The sequence below is a fragment of the Parasteatoda tepidariorum genome, chromosome 6, assembly GCF_043381705.1.
Source record: "Parasteatoda tepidariorum isolate YZ-2023 chromosome 6, CAS_Ptep_4.0, whole genome shotgun sequence".
Lineage (NCBI taxonomy): Eukaryota > Metazoa > Arthropoda > Arachnida > Araneae > Theridiidae > Parasteatoda > Parasteatoda tepidariorum.
In genome coordinates this window covers 74,110,040-74,132,165 of record NC_092209.1, presented here as the reverse complement: position 1 = coordinate 74,132,165, position 22,126 = coordinate 74,110,040, and the positions used below count along the sequence as shown (strand labels likewise).

The 22,126-nt window shown below is 28.6% G+C and overlaps 1 protein-coding gene across 2 annotated transcripts in view; it reads left to right on the top strand.

Moving 5' to 3' along the window:
- LOC107448699 (heat shock factor protein) overlaps positions 1-19,423 on the top strand; it is a 63,504-nt gene extending 44,081 nt beyond the window's left edge. The window contains exons 4-10 of one of the 2 annotated variants that reach the window (XM_016064000.3): positions 3,285-3,485; positions 4,704-4,865; positions 5,750-5,997; positions 11,870-12,415; positions 14,003-14,099; positions 15,439-15,486; positions 15,782-19,423. In XM_016064000.3, the coding sequence (XP_015919486.1) occupies positions 3,285-3,485; positions 4,704-4,865; positions 5,750-5,997; positions 11,870-12,415; positions 14,003-14,099; positions 15,439-15,486; positions 15,782-15,805 (1,326 nt within the window). In that variant the 3' untranslated portion in view covers positions 15,806-19,423. Of the gene's footprint in view, positions 1-3,284; positions 3,486-4,703; positions 4,866-5,749; positions 5,998-11,869; positions 12,416-14,002; positions 14,109-15,438; positions 15,487-15,781 lie in introns of both variants that reach the window. The other variant, XM_016063999.3, reaches the window with a different exon arrangement.
- Positions 19,424-22,126: the final 2,703 nt, after the last annotated feature.

The window sequence follows — 22,126 nt, the reverse complement described above, 5'->3', positions numbered from 1 at the left end:
AAGTTCAAAACTTATCAGAGGCTAAAGGTCGTAGTAGCTATAATCCTCATTTATCAATAAACCGAGATTGAATTTATGGAAGTTTCTTTGAATTATTGAGCTTAACTTTTATCTTTGTTTTATTGTATTATTTTCAAAGCATAAACAGTTTTAGTGTTCAATAATTATTAATTTGATTTTGTAAACCAGAATATCGAGAAATAAATTTCGAAGTATAGAATCAAAAAGAAAAATAATAATTAATTGGAGTGGAATACTAAGAAATAAATTTCGAACTGGAATAATCGATTTATAAGTTTCAAATCTAAGAGTTAAAAAAATGATTAATCTGAATGAAAAATACCAGAAGTTTAAAATAATAATTAATTGGGTAATAATTGTTTGAATGCAATATCAAGAAAAAGAAAATTACGAATTAAAAAGTTAAAATAATTTTATTCGAGCTTAGAGAAATAAATTTAGAGTGGAAGAGAAGGAAATAATAAGTAATTGGACTGGGTTCTCAAAAAATGAACTTCAAATCAAAAAATATAAAATGATAATCAATTGAGTAATAATTATTAGAATGGAATATCAGGAAACAAAATATAAATTAAGAAGTTTTAAAAAAATAATTAATTCAAGTGGGATATAGAGAATTAAATTTTGACTAAAAAAGCATAAAATAATGATACTAATTAATTGAATAATAAATATTTTAATGGAATATCGAAAAACAAATTACGATCTAAAGGGATATTTAATTCAACTGGAATATAGAAGATAAAATTTCGACTGAAAAAGTAAATACTAATTGCTAAATAGAATGGGGTATCAAAAAAATAAATTTCAAATCAAAAAGTATAAAAGAATGATAATAATTAGTTAATTCAAGTTAAATTATAGAGATATAAATTTAGAGTGAAAAAGTGTTAAATAATAACTATTTGGAGCATAAAATAATAATTATTTGAATAATGAATAATAATTATTTGAATGGAATATCAAGTAACAAATTACGAATTATATAGCTAAAAGAAAAAGTAATTAATTTGAGTAAAAGATAGAGAAATACATTTCAAATGAAAGAGTATGAAGTAATTACTAATTATAGTGGGGTATCAAGAAATAAATTTCAAATCCGAAAGTTTAGAAATAATAATTATCTGTCGCCAAATCGAAGGGCACTGGGGAGATTTTCAAAGGAGAAATTTCAAATGTGAAATTAGATCTTGTAATGAATCGTTTATAAGTTATTTTCATCGTTTCAAAGTTATTTAGGCAAATCGTGATTGTTTTAAGTTTTAAATCTTTATCCCCACGGAGAAAAAATTTTTCTCTATGAAACCATAAATTTAATACCATGTAATACAGCCTATATTCTCTGATCTAGTGATAACGAAGTTCCTTGATAAGTTAGATCAGTATGTCATAATACAGAAAATTTTTTGAGTGACGTCATTCTGACGGGTGAGTTTTTATCGCCTGTGTTATCCTGTAAGTTTCCTTATAGAATAGCCTTGATTATCCTGTTAAATTTCAATGAGAGGTAATAACCCAGGAATCGATCAGTATAGTGTCTTTAAAAAATGGTCCCGGAAAAAAAAGGCATACTGCTTTATTGGAACAGCACATATAAACGCAGAGAAATTTTAAAAAAAAAAAAATTTATAAATAAATAAATGGTTTCTGGATTTTCCCGCCTATGACGTCATTCTGAGGGGTGAGTTTTTATCGCCTGGTTTGAGAATAGCCTTGATTATCCTGTTAAGTTACAATGAGAGGTAGTGTCGGTTTCTGGACTTTTTGCCTATCGAGACTATTGATTACTTAATCATCTTTAAAGGCTACAAACGTTAAATATTATCACCTTTCTGTATTTTAATAAAAATTCCTTTGGGATGAATTTTAAGTAAATCGAAGAATAAGAACGTTTTAAATTTGTGGTTTATGAGTCGATTGATTACCTACAGATTAAAACTAAAGTTATTTAGAGTAAAAATAAAAGTCGCAATTTTTATTTATTTATTTTCCCGTAAGATGTACCGCCGCAAAAAATAAATACCGCCGCAATGAATAAATAAATAAACAGAGACCACCCTGACTAACTCTTGATGTAATAATCGGATCTTCACGTTCTAGGGCTCAATTTTAATGGTTCGATGGGGTGACCTCAAATATGTTAATTAATTAGTGTACGCGATATTTTAAGTTATGAAATCAGACACAAGAACTCCCTTTCTCTGTATAAACATAACTTTTTTTCAACAAGTTCGGAATTTGGACTTCCAAAATAGGGGGGAGGGTTGCTACAAACTGGGAAATTTGGTCTCCATAGTTTGATCAAGAGACTGATCCAAAAGTTTAAACTCCTTAATGTTAATTTTATTTTTTGCGTATTTTTCAATCTCTCGTGAACTTTTTGAGTACTGCATTATAAAATTTGTTTATCCAAAGATAATTCCATGCAAAAAGTTATTTTCGAAAATATTTCTATTTTATTAATAATCAAAAAAATTTGAATTCTCAGGTATACGTTTTTCTACATCATTTTAAGAAATTAAATTTTGCATCTTAAAATACAAAATTTGAGAGAAAATTGTCGAATAATTTCTACAAAAATTGCGTTTTTGAAAATTACATTTTTTTTAAGAGCAGATTACTAAAAAACAAAAATTATTCATGGTAGTCTCTTTTTTTTCTGCATACTATACATACATTTTGCCCATATATTTGAAACTTTGAATTAGTCATAACTTCCATAATTATCGATGCATAAAAATATCGATTTATTTATTTATTTTTTATTTTTTTTGTACTGTAAATATACTTCAAATGGTTTATAAAAACAACCTTCCAATTAAAAATTTTAAAGTGTAAAATATTCCCTTCCCATTTATGGAATGCCATGCTTAAATTTTACTTTACGACACGTTGCTCCATTTGAATCAATTGCACATATTTATTTTTTGTTTTAGATATTAAATTTATGTTTTTAATACATTTCAGGACTTTTATTGTATTACTGATTATTCTTATTAATTATATTATTGATTATTCTTATTAGTTATATTATTGATTATTATTATTATTCATTATATTGATTATTCCAATCCTTTCTTTTTCATTAAACATTTCAAAAAAATAACTTACATTTTTTAAGGACTCTTAAGGATAACTTACATTTATTTATACGAAGCATGACTTGTGAATTAATTACGTTTTTTTACTATAGTGTTTTTATAAGTACACTTGTGTTTTTTTATAATTTTTTTGATGATAATACTTTGTTTGCATTTTACCAGATTCCAAATAGTCGAACAGAAGATCCCAAAATAAAGCAAGAATACATTGATGAACTAATATCAAACATAAAGTCCTTGAAGGGAAAGCAGGATAGTGCTGAGCAGGGCATGCGGCATCTCAAACGGGAAAACAGAATGTTGTGGAGACAAGTTAACATGCTTTCAGAAAGATACACAAAGCAGCAAACTGTTTTGCAACAAGTACAGTTACAGTTTAATATTCTCTTTACAATTTATCTTCTATTTAACAACTGTTATAAATAACACATTGACTAAATCAAAGAAAGTTGTTTTATTTATTTATTTTTTTTTAATTTCGTATTTTATTTTGTTTCATAGACATACTGTAATAATCGTCCTTAATCTGTATTTTTAAATCTTTGTCAAAACTGAACTCATATGCCCATTAGGATGTGCAATTGTGGAAAAAAAATATATAATCTAAATCTGACTACTCATATGCAAGAAAGGAGAAGTTTAAGTCTCAGAAACCAAAATATTGTTGCAGGATTAAAAAGTGAGATGATGTAAAAAGCACTTTTCAGAAACATTTTAAAGTTTTAAGCTAGTTTTGATATTTTTTATCCCGCCTTCCATAAGAAAGATTCGCCAGCTTTTGATAATGTTAGTCTTTTCCTCTCTTACATTTTATTAAATATGATTGCATTTATTTGACAAGTGAAGTCAAATTTTGGAATAGAATCTCTGTGTCGAAATGTGTTATCTGTATATAAGTCAGCCTCCAAAATTTTATTGCAATTTAAAGTTTCAAAAATTCGACTCACATACCGAGAAAGACGATGTTTGCAGTTGGTCTGCCACTCATATTAAAACACTCTTTAAAGCAGAAAAGTTAAACCTGTTCTTCCTTTTATACAATGAACTTTCATGATAATTATATATGCAGGGTGCATAGCGTTATTAAAAAGTGCTTAACTGTGCTTATTTTTGATTTAGATTTTTTAAAAGTGCTTAAAGGAGCTTTTTTTTTTAGTTCGGTGTTTGTAAAAAGTGCTTAATTTTCTACCTTTTAATGGGAGATTTTTTCTTTGTCGTGGCGATTGTCGTTCCAAATCACAAAAAATGCCCGATTTTCCCAATTTTCTGAGCAAATCAGGAACTATTTATTTTATCATGATTATGTGAAGTTAGTGAAAATGTTTTTGAATTTTATTAATTTTATATTGACGAATTACGAACTTTAAACGATAGGAAAAAAATAATTTTTATTACTGCACAGAATCTTATTATGATTTTTTTTTTTGGATACAAATATTTTTTGAATGCTTGAAAAGTACTTAATCTTATTTCTTGTTGAAAAAAATCTGGCTATGCTGCCTGATTTGAAATACTGTCAGCAACTGGATTAACAAGTAGATTTTGAGTAATAAATTAATATATTTAATTGTTTTTTTCCAGCTTCTTCCCTTTTTCGTCAATATGGTTCGATCAAGCAGAGAAATTGCATTAAAACGCAAATCGCCACTCATGATTGATGAAGGAGAAAAACAGCAGAAAATGGCAAGAATGTCCCCTCCTTATTATGTTCAGCTCAACGACCAGGATTCAAATCATGGAATGGTAAGTATCACTCCGAAATGAATAGCATTAAAAAACTCGAGCTTTTTGCACCTTCTGCAGGATTTAATTATTTTTGCGCAGTTAAGATTTTTTTTTATTCCCTTTTTTTATATTGCTTTAGTACATATAGCGAGGTATATGTATGCAATATTTTTAATGTCATTGTTGCTATAATATTCAAATTAATGTTGCTAAAAAAAAACTTAAAATTTGTCATATTTTGCATTTTTGTCATTTTTTGGCTGATTCAAAATTAATTTTGCAATAAATTCTGTTTCATACTTTTTCTTTTTTTGGATTGATAGTATTTACAGAGTTTTAATATTAAATAGCGATAATTTATGTATGAGAATGGATGATGGTATGGTTAAGCTGTTCACCTTTAGCTGTTCAAGGTGTATCTAGCGTATCAAAGTGTATCTAGCTCTGTGTAAAGACTTTTCTCTGAGATGTGTATGTAATGCAGAGACAAACTTGATGCTTTTCAAATCACCACAACATTCTGGTTAGCTTGGACTTACTTAAGTGATTATTATATTATTATTATAAGTATTTTATGAGCTGTGAATAATATAATTTAATATTTTCTTCAATTTATAGTGATTTTTTAGTTTAGCCTAGTTATTATATTTATCAGTGACTTTATATTCTTATACATATTGTCCTGACTATATTATTTTTTTACATATTATATTTATTTATAAAACATCCTCTGTGATGTGCGAATATAACATATGTTTTTTGAAAATTATTTCAGCTCTCTAGGTTTATCTTGCGTGGCCTTCTGCAGGCACTTCAGTTAAAACCGTGCAAAATGTGTAGGAGTTATAAGACTTTTGATTATGTAAAATTCTAAGTGAATATACTCGAGTTGTCTTTTATAGCCTTCATCACCAGGTAATGTTACTAATAGTGGACCTGTTATTCACGAAGTTACAGAGATGGAAAATAGCAAGATGTACCCTGGCAGCATTTTATGCTCCTCCAATACCACTACGTCTAAAGAATGTGAAGCAATTGTCGATAGCCCTTTATCTTGTAACTTAGAAAGCTCAGAGCAGACCATTGACACGCCATTTACTGAGCCTGCTTCGATGGAGACGCTTAATATAATAAACCAAAACTTTGAGAGGTGGGTAAGAAGGGTTGTTTCATTTTCATTCTGTAAATAATGTTAAAAGTTTGCAAAATGGCCAGTGTTCCCCTCCATTCTTCTCTCATTTCTATGTTCTTGCAATAAACGTCACCCGTAATTTTTTTAATTTTGTTAATAGCAAATCACTCGGGTTGCATTGTCATTCAAGCAATGTAGTGTCAAAGCTAATACATTCTATGAAAAATCAAATCAATCATTATTTGCATGGTGCTTTAGTCCAACTCTGCCCTCAAATGATACAGGGTACCGGTTTAACAAAAAAAAATTTATGAAATTAGAAAGTTTTAAATCAAATCAAGTGACGAATGAACTTAAAATTTATGTAGGCACTAACCATTATATGATGCAAGTGAAGATATTCTTTTTCCGCATTCCTGCAAAACTTCTACAATGCGTCCAGTGGTGGACTTTCTTAATTTCAAAATTAAATATCTCAGAAGCAAAGGATGAGAAAAATGAAACAGTATGTCTATTGTGAAAGCTGTAAAACCTTTAAGCAGAATTTTTGAATTTACTTACAAAAGTTGTCAACAGAAGGCGCTGTATAATATTTTTGAAAAGAATACAAATACGGTTAGATTGTAATCTAAACTGCAATATTTCAGCACCAGAAAAACACGTTAGTGTAGATCATTTAAACCTTCTAATCAGGTCTGACAACCTTCATTGACTGTTTTAACATTAAAACTGATCGCATTGGCCATTAATGGTTTGCAGTGCTAATTCTAAAATTTCTGTTTCAAATTATTCAGCTCTCACAATAAATATACCGTTTGTTTCATTCCACTATTGCTCATTTTTTTAGAGACTTTTAATTCTGAAATCAGTCAGTCCTCCTATTGACCATTGTAGGAATGCAGAGAGAAAATTTTTGTCCCCCTTGCATCATATAAGGATTAGGTCTGATATAAATTTTAATGCAACTCTTCACTGTGTTGGATTTTGAGCTCTCTGATTTCATAAAAATTTTATTCATTTACACTGTCTACAAAATGCTACAAAAAAGCATTTAGAAAATTAAGTTGTGTTAGGGCTTTTTCATTTATCAAGAGAGAACTTGGTCTTCTTCAAATTTTACGTGTTACAAAATTGTTCAATTCGCACCAATATTTTTTTAAAATTTTGAGATTCGGGGAGTTGACATTGAGGTTGTTCTTAAATACATCTGAGCACACAAGAGCTCTCATTTTTGTTTCACAGCTTGATGTTGCATTTTCCTTTTATCTTTCATTATGCATACAAGCATATACTTATGCAATTATATTTCCTCTAACTTGCACTATGCATGCAGGCGTGTGCTTATTCTTGCAGTTGTATTTTCTTTAGATTACTCTCTGCAGTTTATGTTGGTTATTTCATAAAGTCAGCTTTGAAAATTTTTGGTTGTAAACCATTTCTAAATTTATTTTTTGCTATTTACAAAATGTTCCTAGTTAAAAGCAAATTCCATTTTGTGTAGGTGTCATTATTGTGAAGATTACTCTTTTCATTTTTCGATTATTAGGTCATCATCAAATAACATTTGATTTTTCATTGACAGTTTAATAGATTTGAAACTGACAAATTAGGACAGGATTATTCATTGTAAAACATAAATTTTCTTTAAAAATTGTGGTGATCTGGCATGTAAAAACATTGTATTTTATCAAATGTGAAAAAAAGAAATTTTTTTTATAGAATTTAAATATCACCTAAAATTTATTCTGTTATATGTAAGTTTAATATATTTTTCATAATTCATTTTTTTAAAAATTGCATTTTAAATCATCTGTGTTTTTTTCAATACAAAACTTTGATCTCATATTTAGGTTAACAAAGAACTACTTCAAATTACATTGGAATTTCCGCACTATTCTGTTAATGTAAAAATTTAATATTTTTGAAATATCCTCCTTCTTAATACTTTCTGTGCAGTTCGTTTTTTATTTATTCCATTGACAAAAAATACAACCTTTGTCACATATGTCCCATGTTTCTTTTTTATTTATTTATTTTTAGCTAAATATCTTATCAAAAATGTACAGATATGTCATTTATGTTGTCTTCAGATTGAATAACCGTCCATATTTTCTAGATTAGAAATGTAGTGCTCATTTTGCGTCCTCCACCCTTATATATGTAAAAGCTACTTCTGCATTGGCCGTTTCTACAACTTTTAGCATTTTTTACATTCCGCGAAGAATTTCTTTGTTCCCCATGGTGTTCTTCCAATTTCTATGGAACCCCCAGCGATCGCAGATATTTTTGTATCGCAATATGGGCACTGATAGAATTTCTCATAAAATCGGGTAGATACAAAAGGACTTTGCTAGAACTTTGGTTCTTGCATATTGCATTTTGGCTCATGTTTGCAAAGAGACCCCTAAATGCAGATTGATTTTTAAAAAAACTGTTATTTAGTAGTCTATGTATAAAAAAAATTTCTAATTCATTTAAAATTTTGGAAGAATATTTCTATCCTGTTTATATCTACGCCAACTATCTGCATCTAGGTTTTCACAAATACTTTGTTTTTTTTTTACATATTCTAATAAATAATCAAAGAAGGTATCTTATTTTGGATCAAGTTTATTTCTTTTTACAATGACTTTTCTCAAATGAGCCAGAAAAGATAAGGTTATAAAACCATTTCTAATTCATCAGTTAATCTGCATTTTGTTTATTAATGAATTAATATTTAAAATTTAACTGATTAATTCGAAAGCATAGTTTCCTATCAAAATTTTGCGGTATTTTTGTAACTTGGATAGACCGAAACCAAATTTTTAAATCACTGTTTCGTCAATATGATTATTTCTGAATAATACATTTAAAAACGTCTTTTAAACTGTTGCACAAGAGAGACATTCTTTTCAAATGAAAATTTAAAAAGTCTGTTAATGTTTCTAGTTTAACGACTATAAATGTTTATAGTGATTCAGTCAATTATTTTCGGAAAATTTTATGATTAAATGAAAATTTACGAATTGTAAAATGCAAATACTTGTAGATTGGAGAATTTACAATGAATATATGTTTATTAAGTTTTGTGAGTTATTAATGCAGTGCCCATGTTGCTTTCTATAAATTTATGTACTTTTCAGGAGCCATAGGTAACTTTTTCATTTTGTCTTATTTTTCAGGTATCCAAGAAATCAACAATAATTAACGTAAAAATATTTTCTGTCAATGTTTTTTAAATCTAGATGAAAATTAAATGTATACCGTGTCTTGCTGTTCATTTTAATTGCACAATTCCAGCGAATAAAGTTACTATTAGGGATTTATAGTGCTAACACTGTTTAAAGAGAAAAGTTGATTTCACGGATACAAAAGTATTTTAAATTAGAAGTTATTGCTGCAGCTGCTTGATAAATTTTGAATTATTACGATAAAATAATGATTTTTTCTTAAGTGCACCATTAAGAATTTTTAAAAATTATTAACAATCATTAATTTTTTAAACATAATCATATATAGTTCAAAAATCTATTCATACCAAATGTTTTACCAATAAAAATGTTGTCTAATTTGAACCAATGACATTTCAGTTATTTAAAGTAAAATTTATTGATCCATTGTTACTTATATTAGTGTATTTCTAATTTGTTTCACAAAAAAATGCATATATGATTTTTATATTGAAAATGTCCAAGAAAATGTGCCTATTTTTCATTTTCGTAGCTCTTTCTAATGTTGAAATTTAGTAATTCTGACTCAAGTCTATTTTTTTATTAAAACTCAATATGATATAAATGTAACTGTTCAAACCTTAATTCAAGTTCAATTCAAAACACATATCTTATTTAAAGGAATGTAAATCAAGTAATGCAGATTGAATTTGAGTTGTCCACACTAGTAGCCTATGAACGGATGATGTAAATGAAAAAATTCAAATTAAACTTGAGCCTATTAGCAAGGTTCTATTCCAATTAGCATGTAAATTAATATTTCAACCAAATTCAATTGTCATGTAGCTAATGTGACTTGTATTTACACTCGCAGCTACTAAGATAATCCAATCAAAATTGAATTTCCTGTAGCCTATTACATAGCTTTAATGTAAGGTAAACGATTCAAACTGGTGTGATAACTTCTAGTTTTATTTTATTCTGAATGAATTGAGTGAGTGAATGAATGTTGTGATTGTAAATTGTGTGCGTTCTGAAGAAAATGTAGCTTTTCCTGTTTGGAAATGGTTTACTTGTTCACGAGTACTGTACACGCATGTGTCTCAAATGTGCTGACGATGTAAATCATTCTGAATAAAGATATTATGAACACGTGTGTTAAATTTATTTGACATCGATGTGTGATGTGTGTGAATGGTTGCTTGAATTCAAGTTAGTTGAATGAAGCTGATGAAACCTGGCGTGTTTGATTATTCATACATCAATTGTTTTATTTCTTTGGTTGCTCTAACCTTTCATAATATGGCTTGATATTGTGTCTTTTTTATCTTTTATTAAATTTTAACTAAATGCTTTCTGAAGGATTTATTTTTTAAAAAAAACTTATATTTTTCTTGAAGCAATTTTGTATTTGAAACACTTCTTAAACAGAATGTCTTTAATCAACTTGTTCATTCAAAAGCAAATGTCTCTCTATTATTCTTTTTAATAATTATTTTTTTCATCTTGATTCTGCCTCTTAATTATTTTTTTACATTCTTAAAGAGTAATGTATGTAGCATTTTTTTAGAAAATGGTATGTACTGTTTGATTGTTATTCTATTATTAGTTTTCTAATGCATTGAGTTTTGAATCCTGATTATTTTCTGTTGTCCAAGAGTTAAAAAAGAAAAAAAGCGACCTATTTATTCTTGTTAGGGTCTTTGAGATGTTGGCTCGATTCTCTATCAATCCCTCTGGGGAAAAAAAGATGCCTTTATTTTGAATTTCTAAGATGACATGGGTGATCTCACAATGTTCGCCAAGCATTATGGGTAAGACCTAAATGTTAAATGTGACGTTCACTGTTTTTTGAAGTGACTCTCAATTATTTTTCAACACATCTAGTTTATTCTTTGATCAGATTTATGCAAATAAACCTTTTATTCTTGGTTGATTGGATTTCCTTATGATTACATTTTTTAAATAAAATGCTATTAAATTTTCAACTAACTTGTGATTTATATAAACTTTTTCAATTAACCATAGTTTTTTTTATTTTTTTTTAGAAATGATCATTATTACAAAAGAAACTCTTTAACTAAAACAAAGGTTTTAGTGAAATGAGTTTTATGTATTATTTACATAGATTCTAAAACTTAAAATGAATTTGAATATTTGAAATTTCTCTTAAAATCATCATAAAAAAATTATGAGAATTTACTTGATAAGTTTAAAAAATAATATTAATTTTCATAATTGAGGAACATTTAATTGCCATTTTTTAGTCTAGTCTTATTAATGCAGAAGCGGCTAGTGTGCAATGTTGACATCATTGACCTCCATGACTTGACTATCACCTTTGCTATTCTTCTTAAAGAATTAATGAAGTTTTTAAAATGACTGTTTGCTTTTAATTTAATTAAACCTCTAAAACTTCTACTTTTTTTTTTAAAAGAAACTTAATTTTTTTTCTGTCGGCTAGCTAAGTACTAATCATTGAGGAAATTTAATCTTCAAGAACATTAATTTGAATGTTGAGTATTTTATTTTTGAATGTATTTTTAGAATGGTCTGTGAATGTATGTATGGTCGTGAAAATTTCTAGGATGACTGAGAGCATGTGGTGAGACTATGAAATAACTTTCCAAATATTTCATGCAATTTGAGAACTGCTGTTCCCAAATTTACTTTAATTTTTTTTTTCTTTTTAAGCACCTATTTTTAATCTCTTGTTTGTATTTATTTGTTTTTTCCAGTCGAAGCCGTAGCAGTTCTATGAGCTCTATTCACTCTCACGTTAGCATCTCATCACTGAGGTTACCATCTCCGAATGCAGTGCCGTCAACCTCCATGAGTCCACCTGCTAACATCTCTAACTCCTCACTACGCCTACCATCTCCGAATGCGATGCCATCTCCAAGTGCAATCCCGTCATCTTCAAGTCGAGTGTCCAGTTTCTCTGCTCTGAGAAACATTCCCCCCACTGTTATTATTGACGAAACGACATCTGATGTTCCAACAATATCTGACACCTTGATACATTCCTTTGTTCCTAAAATCGAAGATACATGCACAGATAGTGGAATGTATACCATGGATTCCCTCATGAGCAACAGATCTCCAAGTGTCATTGCTGAAAGTTCTGCATCCATGATGAGCAAGCCAGCACCCCTTTTGAATGAAACAACACCAACTTTGTTGAGTCAGAGGTTATTGAATTCTGAAGCAACTTCCATGATGAACGCACAGTTGCCAGCATCTTCTTCAAACAATGGGAGCAAGTTTGTGCCAAGTTTTGCACCGTAAGTTTTATATTAAAAACTTTTTGACTGAAACTATTTTTGTTATTAGTAGTTTAGCTGTGTGGGGATTTATTTATGGACTATGTCAACCTTCATCTATCAAAAGGTACCTCAAGATAAAATCAAGTTATATACTAGTGAAATGGAATTCAATATTTATAGTGGTAGTTAGGTCACATTACTCCTCTTCCAGAATTTTACCTGCGATAGAATTCGATGAACGGATACCACTAGTTGATTTATGCTGGGTATTTTTTTAAGTCATTTTTTATAGTATTTCGCTCATTTTTTTTTCTTCTCAATATTGTTTATTACAGGGAGACTTCATTTACTTCACCGGCTATTTTTTTTTCTTTGAGCGGTATATTTTAAAGCAAATCAACTGTTAAATGTGAACCATCCATCAATGTTGACAAGTTCATATCCCGTCAGCAGGTCACCAATGTGGGGTTACTATGTCAACCTTCATCTATCAAAAGGTACCTCGTGATAGAATTAAGTTAACATGTCTTATATACTAGTGAATTGGTATTCAATATTTATAGTGGTAGTTACACCACAAACTGCTAAATTTTTTTTTCTTTTAACAAATACTCTGTTGAATAACCTGATGTATACCTGATACCTTAATTACCTTTTCATAAGGAAATGACATAAGGGAGATTCAAAACTCATATCACATTAAATATATGTGGTGTATTTGCTGTGTTTAATAACTAGGCTTGATATTGAGAAAAAATTGATACTTGATAGTGTATCAAAATATCAATTTATTTCTTAATAATAGCTTAGAAATCAATTCTACAGGATTTTGTTTTTCCTAGTTCAATTAAAAATTCCCCTAGTTTTCACATATTTTTGTAAATTCTCTGCAAGTTCTGAAAAAAAATTTGTATCAAACTTGATCCCCCCACCTCATTTTTCTGTTTGCATGAATATTTAAATTAGTGTGAATGCTAAGTAATAAAGTAAGCCTCAATTATAGAAATCAATATGAAGTAAGCCTTACTTCATTATCTTTTTATAAGCAATAATGACTCTCGAGCAATAATGACTACCGCTCAATATATTTGCTATTGCTCGAAAAAGGCTGGATCCGCCAGCAATAATTGATATGACAGTATGTTTCATCATAGCACCGTGCATATTTAAAATTTCTACAGCTATTTTAGAAAGGATCTAAAGTAGATCTATATAATTATTTTGTAACTAAGTTTTTATTTCTTTAAAAAATGCAAATTATTCTGAATGACTTTAATGCATAATTAACTATTCAACATTACTAGTATTATTACTTAAGACAATAAGATAACCTAGCAAAATGAATCAGAATAAATGCTTAATGTATATCTAGTTTTTTATAACTCTTTAAATTATTACTTAGAGCAATCGGTCAAAATGAATAATGACTATGTTGTTGCCAATAGATAATAGAAATACCTGAGTATATAGTGCCACATATAAGAAATATATATATGTATATATATTAAGATTTAAGTTATAGATGTAGTGTTAAAGTTTATTTTTGTAACCTTTATTAACTATTATTGTATGCATCATATTTTAATATGAATGAATTTGTTTCAGACTTATTAAAGGCACTGGATCTGAAATGAATTGGATGACAAATCAGGGTGCATCTAGCTCTTTTGCTCCAGAACAGAATTTTGATAACTGGCTAGGAGTAAGTAAAGTTAGTTTAAAAATTTATTTTTCTCCCCAATTATTCTTCATCATATCAGGATTCTAAAATAGTAAAAAATGACCCCATTAAACATGCACTGAAAACCGCAAATTAATATTTTGTTTAGAAAAAAAATATTTTAAAAAAGGCAGCAAAAAATTCAATATAGAATTAGATGTAATCTTCAAAATGAGAGCATGAACAGAAAGAAAAATGTCATTAAAATTATAAAAATCATTCTGTAGATGATACATTAATTATTCAAAAACTGTAAAAAAAGAAATAAATAAATATTATCAAGAATCTAAAACATTGTAAAGGGGAAATTATTCTTTAAAACTAGAATTTTAAAAAAAATTTAATTATAAAAACTGTTGTATAAGTGAAATTATTATGCAAAACTTGAGTAAAAAAAATCAAAAATCTAAGCATATCTGTAAAAGTTAATTGAAATTATTTTTCAAAATTCTAATAATCATTGTAAACGAATTATTAATCTTTAAAATTAGTTTGTGTGGTTAAATCCAGTTTTAATTTAACTTAATCTTAACTAATGTCGCCCACCATATAAGCTATCGTTAAATTACCTTTGATTAGCAAATTTTTAAAATTTTTGCATCTGCATTAAATCTACAGACATTATTATTAAGTCTACAGACTAATAATAATCTTTCCTAATTACTTTAAGAAAGAAACTATTTCAACTATTCGGAATGTTGGGCTATCTTGTATAGAATTAAAAATGATCACATAGTTATAGTATGGGAGTCTGATATTAAATAAAATTTTCATAAAGTGTGAAATATTTTTAAATGTGTGCTTAGTGTTTTATGTTTAATGTTTTTTGTTACAAATGTATTTTTTTTCTTTAAAAAAATCTAAACAAAATAACTTTCAATTTTTTTCACTATACTTTTTATCCTGAGAAAAACTACTTTCAGTGTAGGCTGTAATACCATGAAGACATCAAAATTCCAAGTTTATTGCTTACCAATTTATAAAATTAATTTAAATAAGTATAAAATATCTAGGCTGTAAACAAAATAAGAAGCCGAATATTAAACTAAAGCTTATGAATGAACTCAAATCGTTTAATTATAAATAAACTAAATATCGCTGTGTTTCAGTTGTGAAATTTGAAATCATCACTTATTAAATTAGTTGATTTTTTTCACGAGAACATCCAAGTTATTTTAAGCATTTGTTTTTTAAAGTTTTATGAAAACCTTTCACAATGAGGCAAATAGTTTTTTACTTTAATTTATCACTGTAATGTATTTACAAATTTGTGATGTCAGTATTATTATTTTCCTTACAATCTTTTTTTCTTTCCTTTTAGCAAATTTTCAGAACTGATAACCTTACTGCAGGATGTAGCTTGCCTTCGGTAAGTTAAATATCTGAACACTCACATAGCATTCCTCACACTTAAATACCTACATTCTGTGCTAAGTTGTATTGAGAACTGAGATTTTTGATTCATTCTGACAATTGCAAAAGTTTTATTTTATTGAATCTTTTGTTGATGAAGTTTTGTGATGAGTTTTTTCCTTATTTATTTGCATTTGAAAAATGTTATGCATATATTTTTTTAAGTTAAATTTAGTTGTTGTTTAATAAATAGCTGTTGTTTTCAATTTAGTGTTTCATTTTTTTTTAAGAAAACAAAACTTTTTTTACAGGCCAATAATGGAACTTACGTGTAAACAATCAAGATCAGAAGTGTAGTGGCATACATCGTTAATCATACTGATTTGGACTGTGTTGCTGGCTGATTATATTACTCTTTTTCTGACTTTGGTGTTTGTAGCATATACTTAAAGGCCTAGCCTATAACTTTAGGTGGATGATTGATATTTTGTATAAAATTTTTGACTAAACTGTAAATCTCACTTAAGTTAAATCTGCATGCATGCTATGGGGTTAAATTTATATGTGGGCATGACATATTTTCTACAGAGTTTTTTTTAACGAAATTGGTATTAATTGTAAACGGTATTCTAAAATAATTATAAAAACAACACACTTGTAGATGTAAATAGATAAAGTTTGTATTCAAAGTTGTAACTTAGAGATCAATCGTCTCAAAATGTTTGTCTTTATTGCACATCTCTTTTTTTAACTTGTATGCAAATTCAGTTCATGGATTACTTTTTCGATGTTGAAATGACATTAAAATTTTTTACAATCTTTATCATCTGCAATTCTATAAAACACTCTGTAGAAAACTTTTTTATTTACTTTAACTCTTTGGGGTTGCTAATTGATTACAAATGAGTGTGAGAAAATTTGACCTTTCTCAGTCACTTTTCCATTCAAGATTTAGAGTCAATATATGGATCCTGTTTGACCTTTCTCGGTTACTTTTCCATTCATATAATTGAAATATATTGTAATAATTATGTAGATTGAAGCCTATCTAGCTTCTGATACGTGGGTACCAGTTTGTCTGGGAAACGAAGGTAGTTTGCGAGCGATACTGACCTCATTGCTGCAATCATGCCATTTGTCACAAAATTGTCGAGCCTTAACGTCTATGATCCCACTGGCCTATTGCAGGATTATAATCATAATTATATATAGAATATAAATAAGCTTATCTTATTCTCTGTGCTACGTTCCAAGTAATTGCGATTAACATCAAGTTGCAACTGCACTGTGTCAATAGCGATCCCAAAGGGTTAAATGAGCAGATGTTTATATAATATCTTAGTTCTAAAATATCAAGTTTAAAAAAGAACAGCATGCTTTGTAAATTTGTGTACTTTTTGGTATTTATTGTTATCAATTTGAAATTTTTCTTCCAAAATGCTTTGAATGGTATGGTTTAGTTAAAGACTTAAAATGTTTTTGTTTCTGAATTTCTAGTTCTGTGTTGTCTTTTGTACTGGTGTGTAGCAAAAAGATGTAGTTGAAGGTTTTTAAAGCATATTTTGGAGGGTAACAGTCTTGTAAAACTGTTCATCGTTATGATTAAATGTGTATGTTTCATGATGAAATGTAGCTCGGCTGCATTTAATTTTGTAATTTTATTTCATCTGTATCAGATGATCAAATGCAAATTAGTTGTTAACTATGCAATTTGTATTTTATGTCATATTTTAGAAGTATATTGCTTCTTTATAAAGCAGAAAACAATGATGTGCCATTTCATAAGGCATTTGATATCTTTCAATGAGAGCTTCCATTTAAAATGTTACAATTTAAGAAGTATTTATCAATTGCAAAAATTTGAAAAAAAAAATGTTTTACTTCTAGAATTAAACAGCTTTTTAAGTGCTGATTTTTGAAATTTTTTATTTAATTTTTAAAAAAAAATAAAGCAAGTTAAATATAGGTGTAAAACTTTTTGCACAGTCAATATATATTATGTAAAAAAGATAACATAAAATAACTATAGTTACCCTAAAATAATTATTTACATCATATTGTATTTTACATTGCTATGTGTTTGAAAATTAATTTCAAATATTAATTTTTAATTAAATTCTGAAACTAAACTTAAATGCAAATTTTTTTTTTAAATAAAGTAAGTTGAATACAGATGTAAAACTTTGTACACAGTCAATGTGTATTAACTAAAAAAAGGTAACGACAGTTACCCTGAAACAATTACACACACCATATTCTATTTTAAATTACTTTTTATTTAAAAAGTTAACTTTTCTCTATACTCTACGATAGTTTGAAACTGATATTGGCAATGAAAACTTGCATGAAGTTAGACTTACCATTGTTTCAATTTTTGACTTCAAAATAATTAAAATTATGAGTGTCTTTTTGAACGTGGATTCATAAAAGATTATTTTAAAGATTTGTTTCTTTTTTTCTTTGTCTTTATATTTTTAAGTGTGTATTCAGAATCTTGCATATTTTAAAGTTATATCTTTCTTTCTCATTGATGTCTTCCTGCTTCATAATGAAGATAAGTTTTAACTTGATAATTAAAAGGTTTCAACTTTTTGCTGAAGCAAGTTTGGGGATAAAAATTTTGTATAATTATTGCGTTTCTGGTTTAATGGAATTCATTAAATCATTAAAAACAGGCATAGCAAAGATGTGTCTTTGTAAAATGGTAGGTTTTATGTTCGAAAGCCTACTTAAGAACACTGAACATTTAATTGTGTTTTCAAAACCTGTGAAATGTGTTCGTTCTTTTAAAAAAAAATGCTGCATGATTATAAGAGAAATTTTGATATCGTCTGCAGCCCAACAAAATCATGAATGTGCAGAAAAATTGCTTCTGAAACAAAACAAAAACATATTTAAATATTTTCGATTCTATTAACAAAATAAAAGTATACATGTGTACTATTCAAATTGATATTTTAGTTGAAATGTTCACATCCGTGTCAACGACTAAGATACAGCATTGTTTACTAATTGATAAATCATTCTTCATAAATTTGTACATTCGTGGTTTTAGCACTTTGCCCAGAATACAATAATATAATTCAAACTGTTAAAATAATATAATAGCTATTTAATATCAAATAAAATTAAAAGCTAGACATTCTTGTCATAGCTATATTTTAATTTATTGAGAGTCTTTACTTTTACTTTTCATGCTTGTTAAGATCTAATTTTGTATGATGTATTAGTATTCATACAGATTGGACCAATGAAAATTTACTCATGTAATAATGTCAGAAATTTAGCAGCGGTAGAAGCGCCACCTATCTGGGTTATAAAGGAAAGTAGGAAAAGCATATGACAGTGTAACAAACGTAACCATTTAATGTGAAAACATTGTTAAGGATTAAAATTATGTCTAAGTCTCATGCCTTCCAACATATGTTTTTTTCCCCCAGTGAAAGTGAATCAAAACAAAAGGTTTCCAAACAAATAGTATTTTTACAACATTTTTATTAGAATTTATGGCCATGACCATGAGACTAATTGATCTTTTATAAATCCATTTAAATTATTTTATGTGTTGTGGTATGCAAAATTCTTTTAATTTTTTAAAATATTAGTTTATCCTTTAGTAACACTGAGTTTCTGAAGCTACATAAATTTTAACGCCATTCCATCATATTCGTTCATCAAAAACGGTACTTTCTTTAAAAGCCGTCATTGGACCATAAAATCAGTCACTAAACCTTAGCTATTGTCACTAAAATCGGTCCTACTGTGCTCTACACATCCATCTTCATCAGGACTTAAAATCCATTTTATATAACTGCTTAATCCATGGATGGGCAAATAGCAGCCTCAATTTTTTTTGTGGTCAGCATGTTATTGACATTATAAAAAGACAATGAGAAAAATTCCCCTTTTGCAAGTGTGTAGAGGAGGGTTCCATTGGGGAACCATTTACATCCGTATTAGTCGTATTTTTCAATTTATTTTTTTTGGTACTTTTTTAACTAGGACTTTTTCTTAATTTATTGTTAATTTTTTTTTCTTTCCAAATCCACGTTATTTACTCTAATTTTTTAAATAAGAAATGAAGTTTAGTGCACAGTTAGATTTGTTGCTGCTAGCAACCAAACCGCTAAGGATTCACAAAAGATCAACTAAAGCAAGATTAAATTTGCTTAAGAGATATTAACTTACATTCAACTAACAGCTCTTGATTTCAAAAAGATTGTAAAAAAGTGTTATGAGAGTGAGTGATTCTAAAATTAAACTTGTTTGTAGCCATAAGTGTTATAAAATTTAAACAATGAAATAAATTGTATCAAACTTCTACTACTGTATTTAATTTATTTTAATTGATATTTATGGTTCAATTTAATCTTTTCTGACGTGCAAAGTTAACTACTGAATGCAATATACAATCGTTTTTAAAAGTACAACCCTCCACGTCAAAGCAAATGCCCACCCCTGAATTAATCAGTTATACCGTATATGTAGTACACTCCTCATATCTTCCTTTATAACCTTGAATCCAATGGCTTTCAGAGGTGAAAAAATGCTAGGGACGAATTTCTGGATTAGAAACTAAGAAGGGCAAAAAAATTTAAAAGAAAAACGTTGGTAAGATTTATGTTATAATAAAAATCTAAATCCAAATATTATTCAATGGTTATATATATATATATATACTTAAATCTGAAGAATTTTTAAATTTGTTTGAAAATCATAGCTTAATTCAAATGTTAAAAAGCATAATTTCATTAAAAAAATAAATATGCAATGGATTTTAAAATTTTAGTTTAGTCATTGATTGGATGACCCCTTTTGATGAAAGACCTCCTAGGACAGTTGCCCCCTTTCCCCCCCCCCTTCTCTGCATGCCATTGGAGAAATGGTGGCAACCTTAATAAATATCTATGCAATTGATAAACGTCACTCACAAGCTTAGCAGTTTTTTTTTTAAATTTAATTATTTGGGATTTTGGTCCAGTTATTTGATTTTAATGTTTGATGAACTTCAACATTTGTAAACTAAAAATTGCTGTCGAAAATAGTCTCCTGTATCAGGAATAAATATATTTTTAATGACATAATGTGCCTTGATATTTATCATCTGTATTTGTGTATTTAAAATGCAAGCATTCATATATTAACGTCTGTTCTGTGTATTCGTGTTTTAGCATTTGAATGTGAAAATAAACTAAAAACTGTAAACCCAGTTGTAAACAACAAAAAAATAATAAAATTTTAAAAATCAAAATAGGTTGTATGTCCAATTTTTCATTGAAAGAAGAACTACATCAATATGTAGCAGCGCAGCTTGGCAGTCTCCGATCGCTACTAGGTTTGCTGATTCAATGAGTCAGTTTCGGGACAAGGAACTTATGGAGCTCGCTATCCAAAATCCTTTCAACTTTTGAACTGTAAACAATCATTTAACCGTCGATTTTGCGAACGATCCAGTTCAAGTCTTTTACGTGACGCCATTATTCATTATTTTTAATAATTCTATAAAATAAAAAAAACGACCGGATTTTAGTTTAGCGGGGACTTAAGCTATTGGAGATAGTGGGTTTAACTTCATTTTCAATATCCCGAAAACAAACTGTCTTTTTTTTTTTTTAATATTAAACTTCAAACTGTCTTATTTAATAAAGTATTTGATAATATTACTTGGTTGTCAAAAATACTCTCTATAAGACACTAGTGACTAGACTAAACTCAAGTGAGAACAATAGTCTCGTATGGCAGCGATTGCTGGGCAACTAAGAGAAACTGATGATTTTCGAGAGAAAAATATTAATAAAAATTTTTGGTGGAGTAAAAGAAAACGGTAGCTGAAGAATTCGTTACAACCATGAATTACAATCCAAAAGACAAAGAACTTAAAATAGTAAAAATGATCTTTCTCAAATGAGGTGGCTAGGGCATGTATTTCAATATAGCGATGATAATCCTGTTAAAAAAATAACACGATCACCAGTGAGAAAAAGAGGAAGACCTAGAACAAAATGATTAGATCCGGTAGAGAAGTAGTTAAAGGCTTAGGAGTTAATAAATGGAGAAATAAAACAGAATAGATTTAGATTTTAAAGCCTTCTTTGAACTGCCGATCCAAATTTTTGGGTTTACAACTACTAATGCGCAACTCCGTAGCCTTGTAATTTTGAACCCAATCCAGAAGACAAAGGAACTCCTGGATCAAGTAATAGAGGAAATTTTGATGGGACTAACACGCATTTGCGTTACATGGAGAGGAAAACCTTCCATGGTTATCCCGACGACAAGGGGAATCTAGCTCATGATCCATCAACTACTGAGGATATTTTACGTCAGCACTGTGGTTGGTGGGTGCAAGCCGGGTGCGGAATTCGAATAAACTAGCTCTCGCTGGGATTGAACCCGGGTCATCTCATTGGGAGGATAGTGCTCTATCCCCTGAGCCCCCACGACTCTAATAGATTCACGTGGGGTAAACTGACTAAGAGGGCCATGGCAGGTAACCGAAGAATATTCAAAACTCCTAGGGCTAGGGGTCACCTTTGTGTTCAACTTTGCCTTGCGAATACTATATTACTTAGAAATTTTCAATTACGGCAGGTGAATCGAAAAATGCACAAGGGGTACGAGGGGATAAAATAAAAACTTAACATTCAATTGTTATC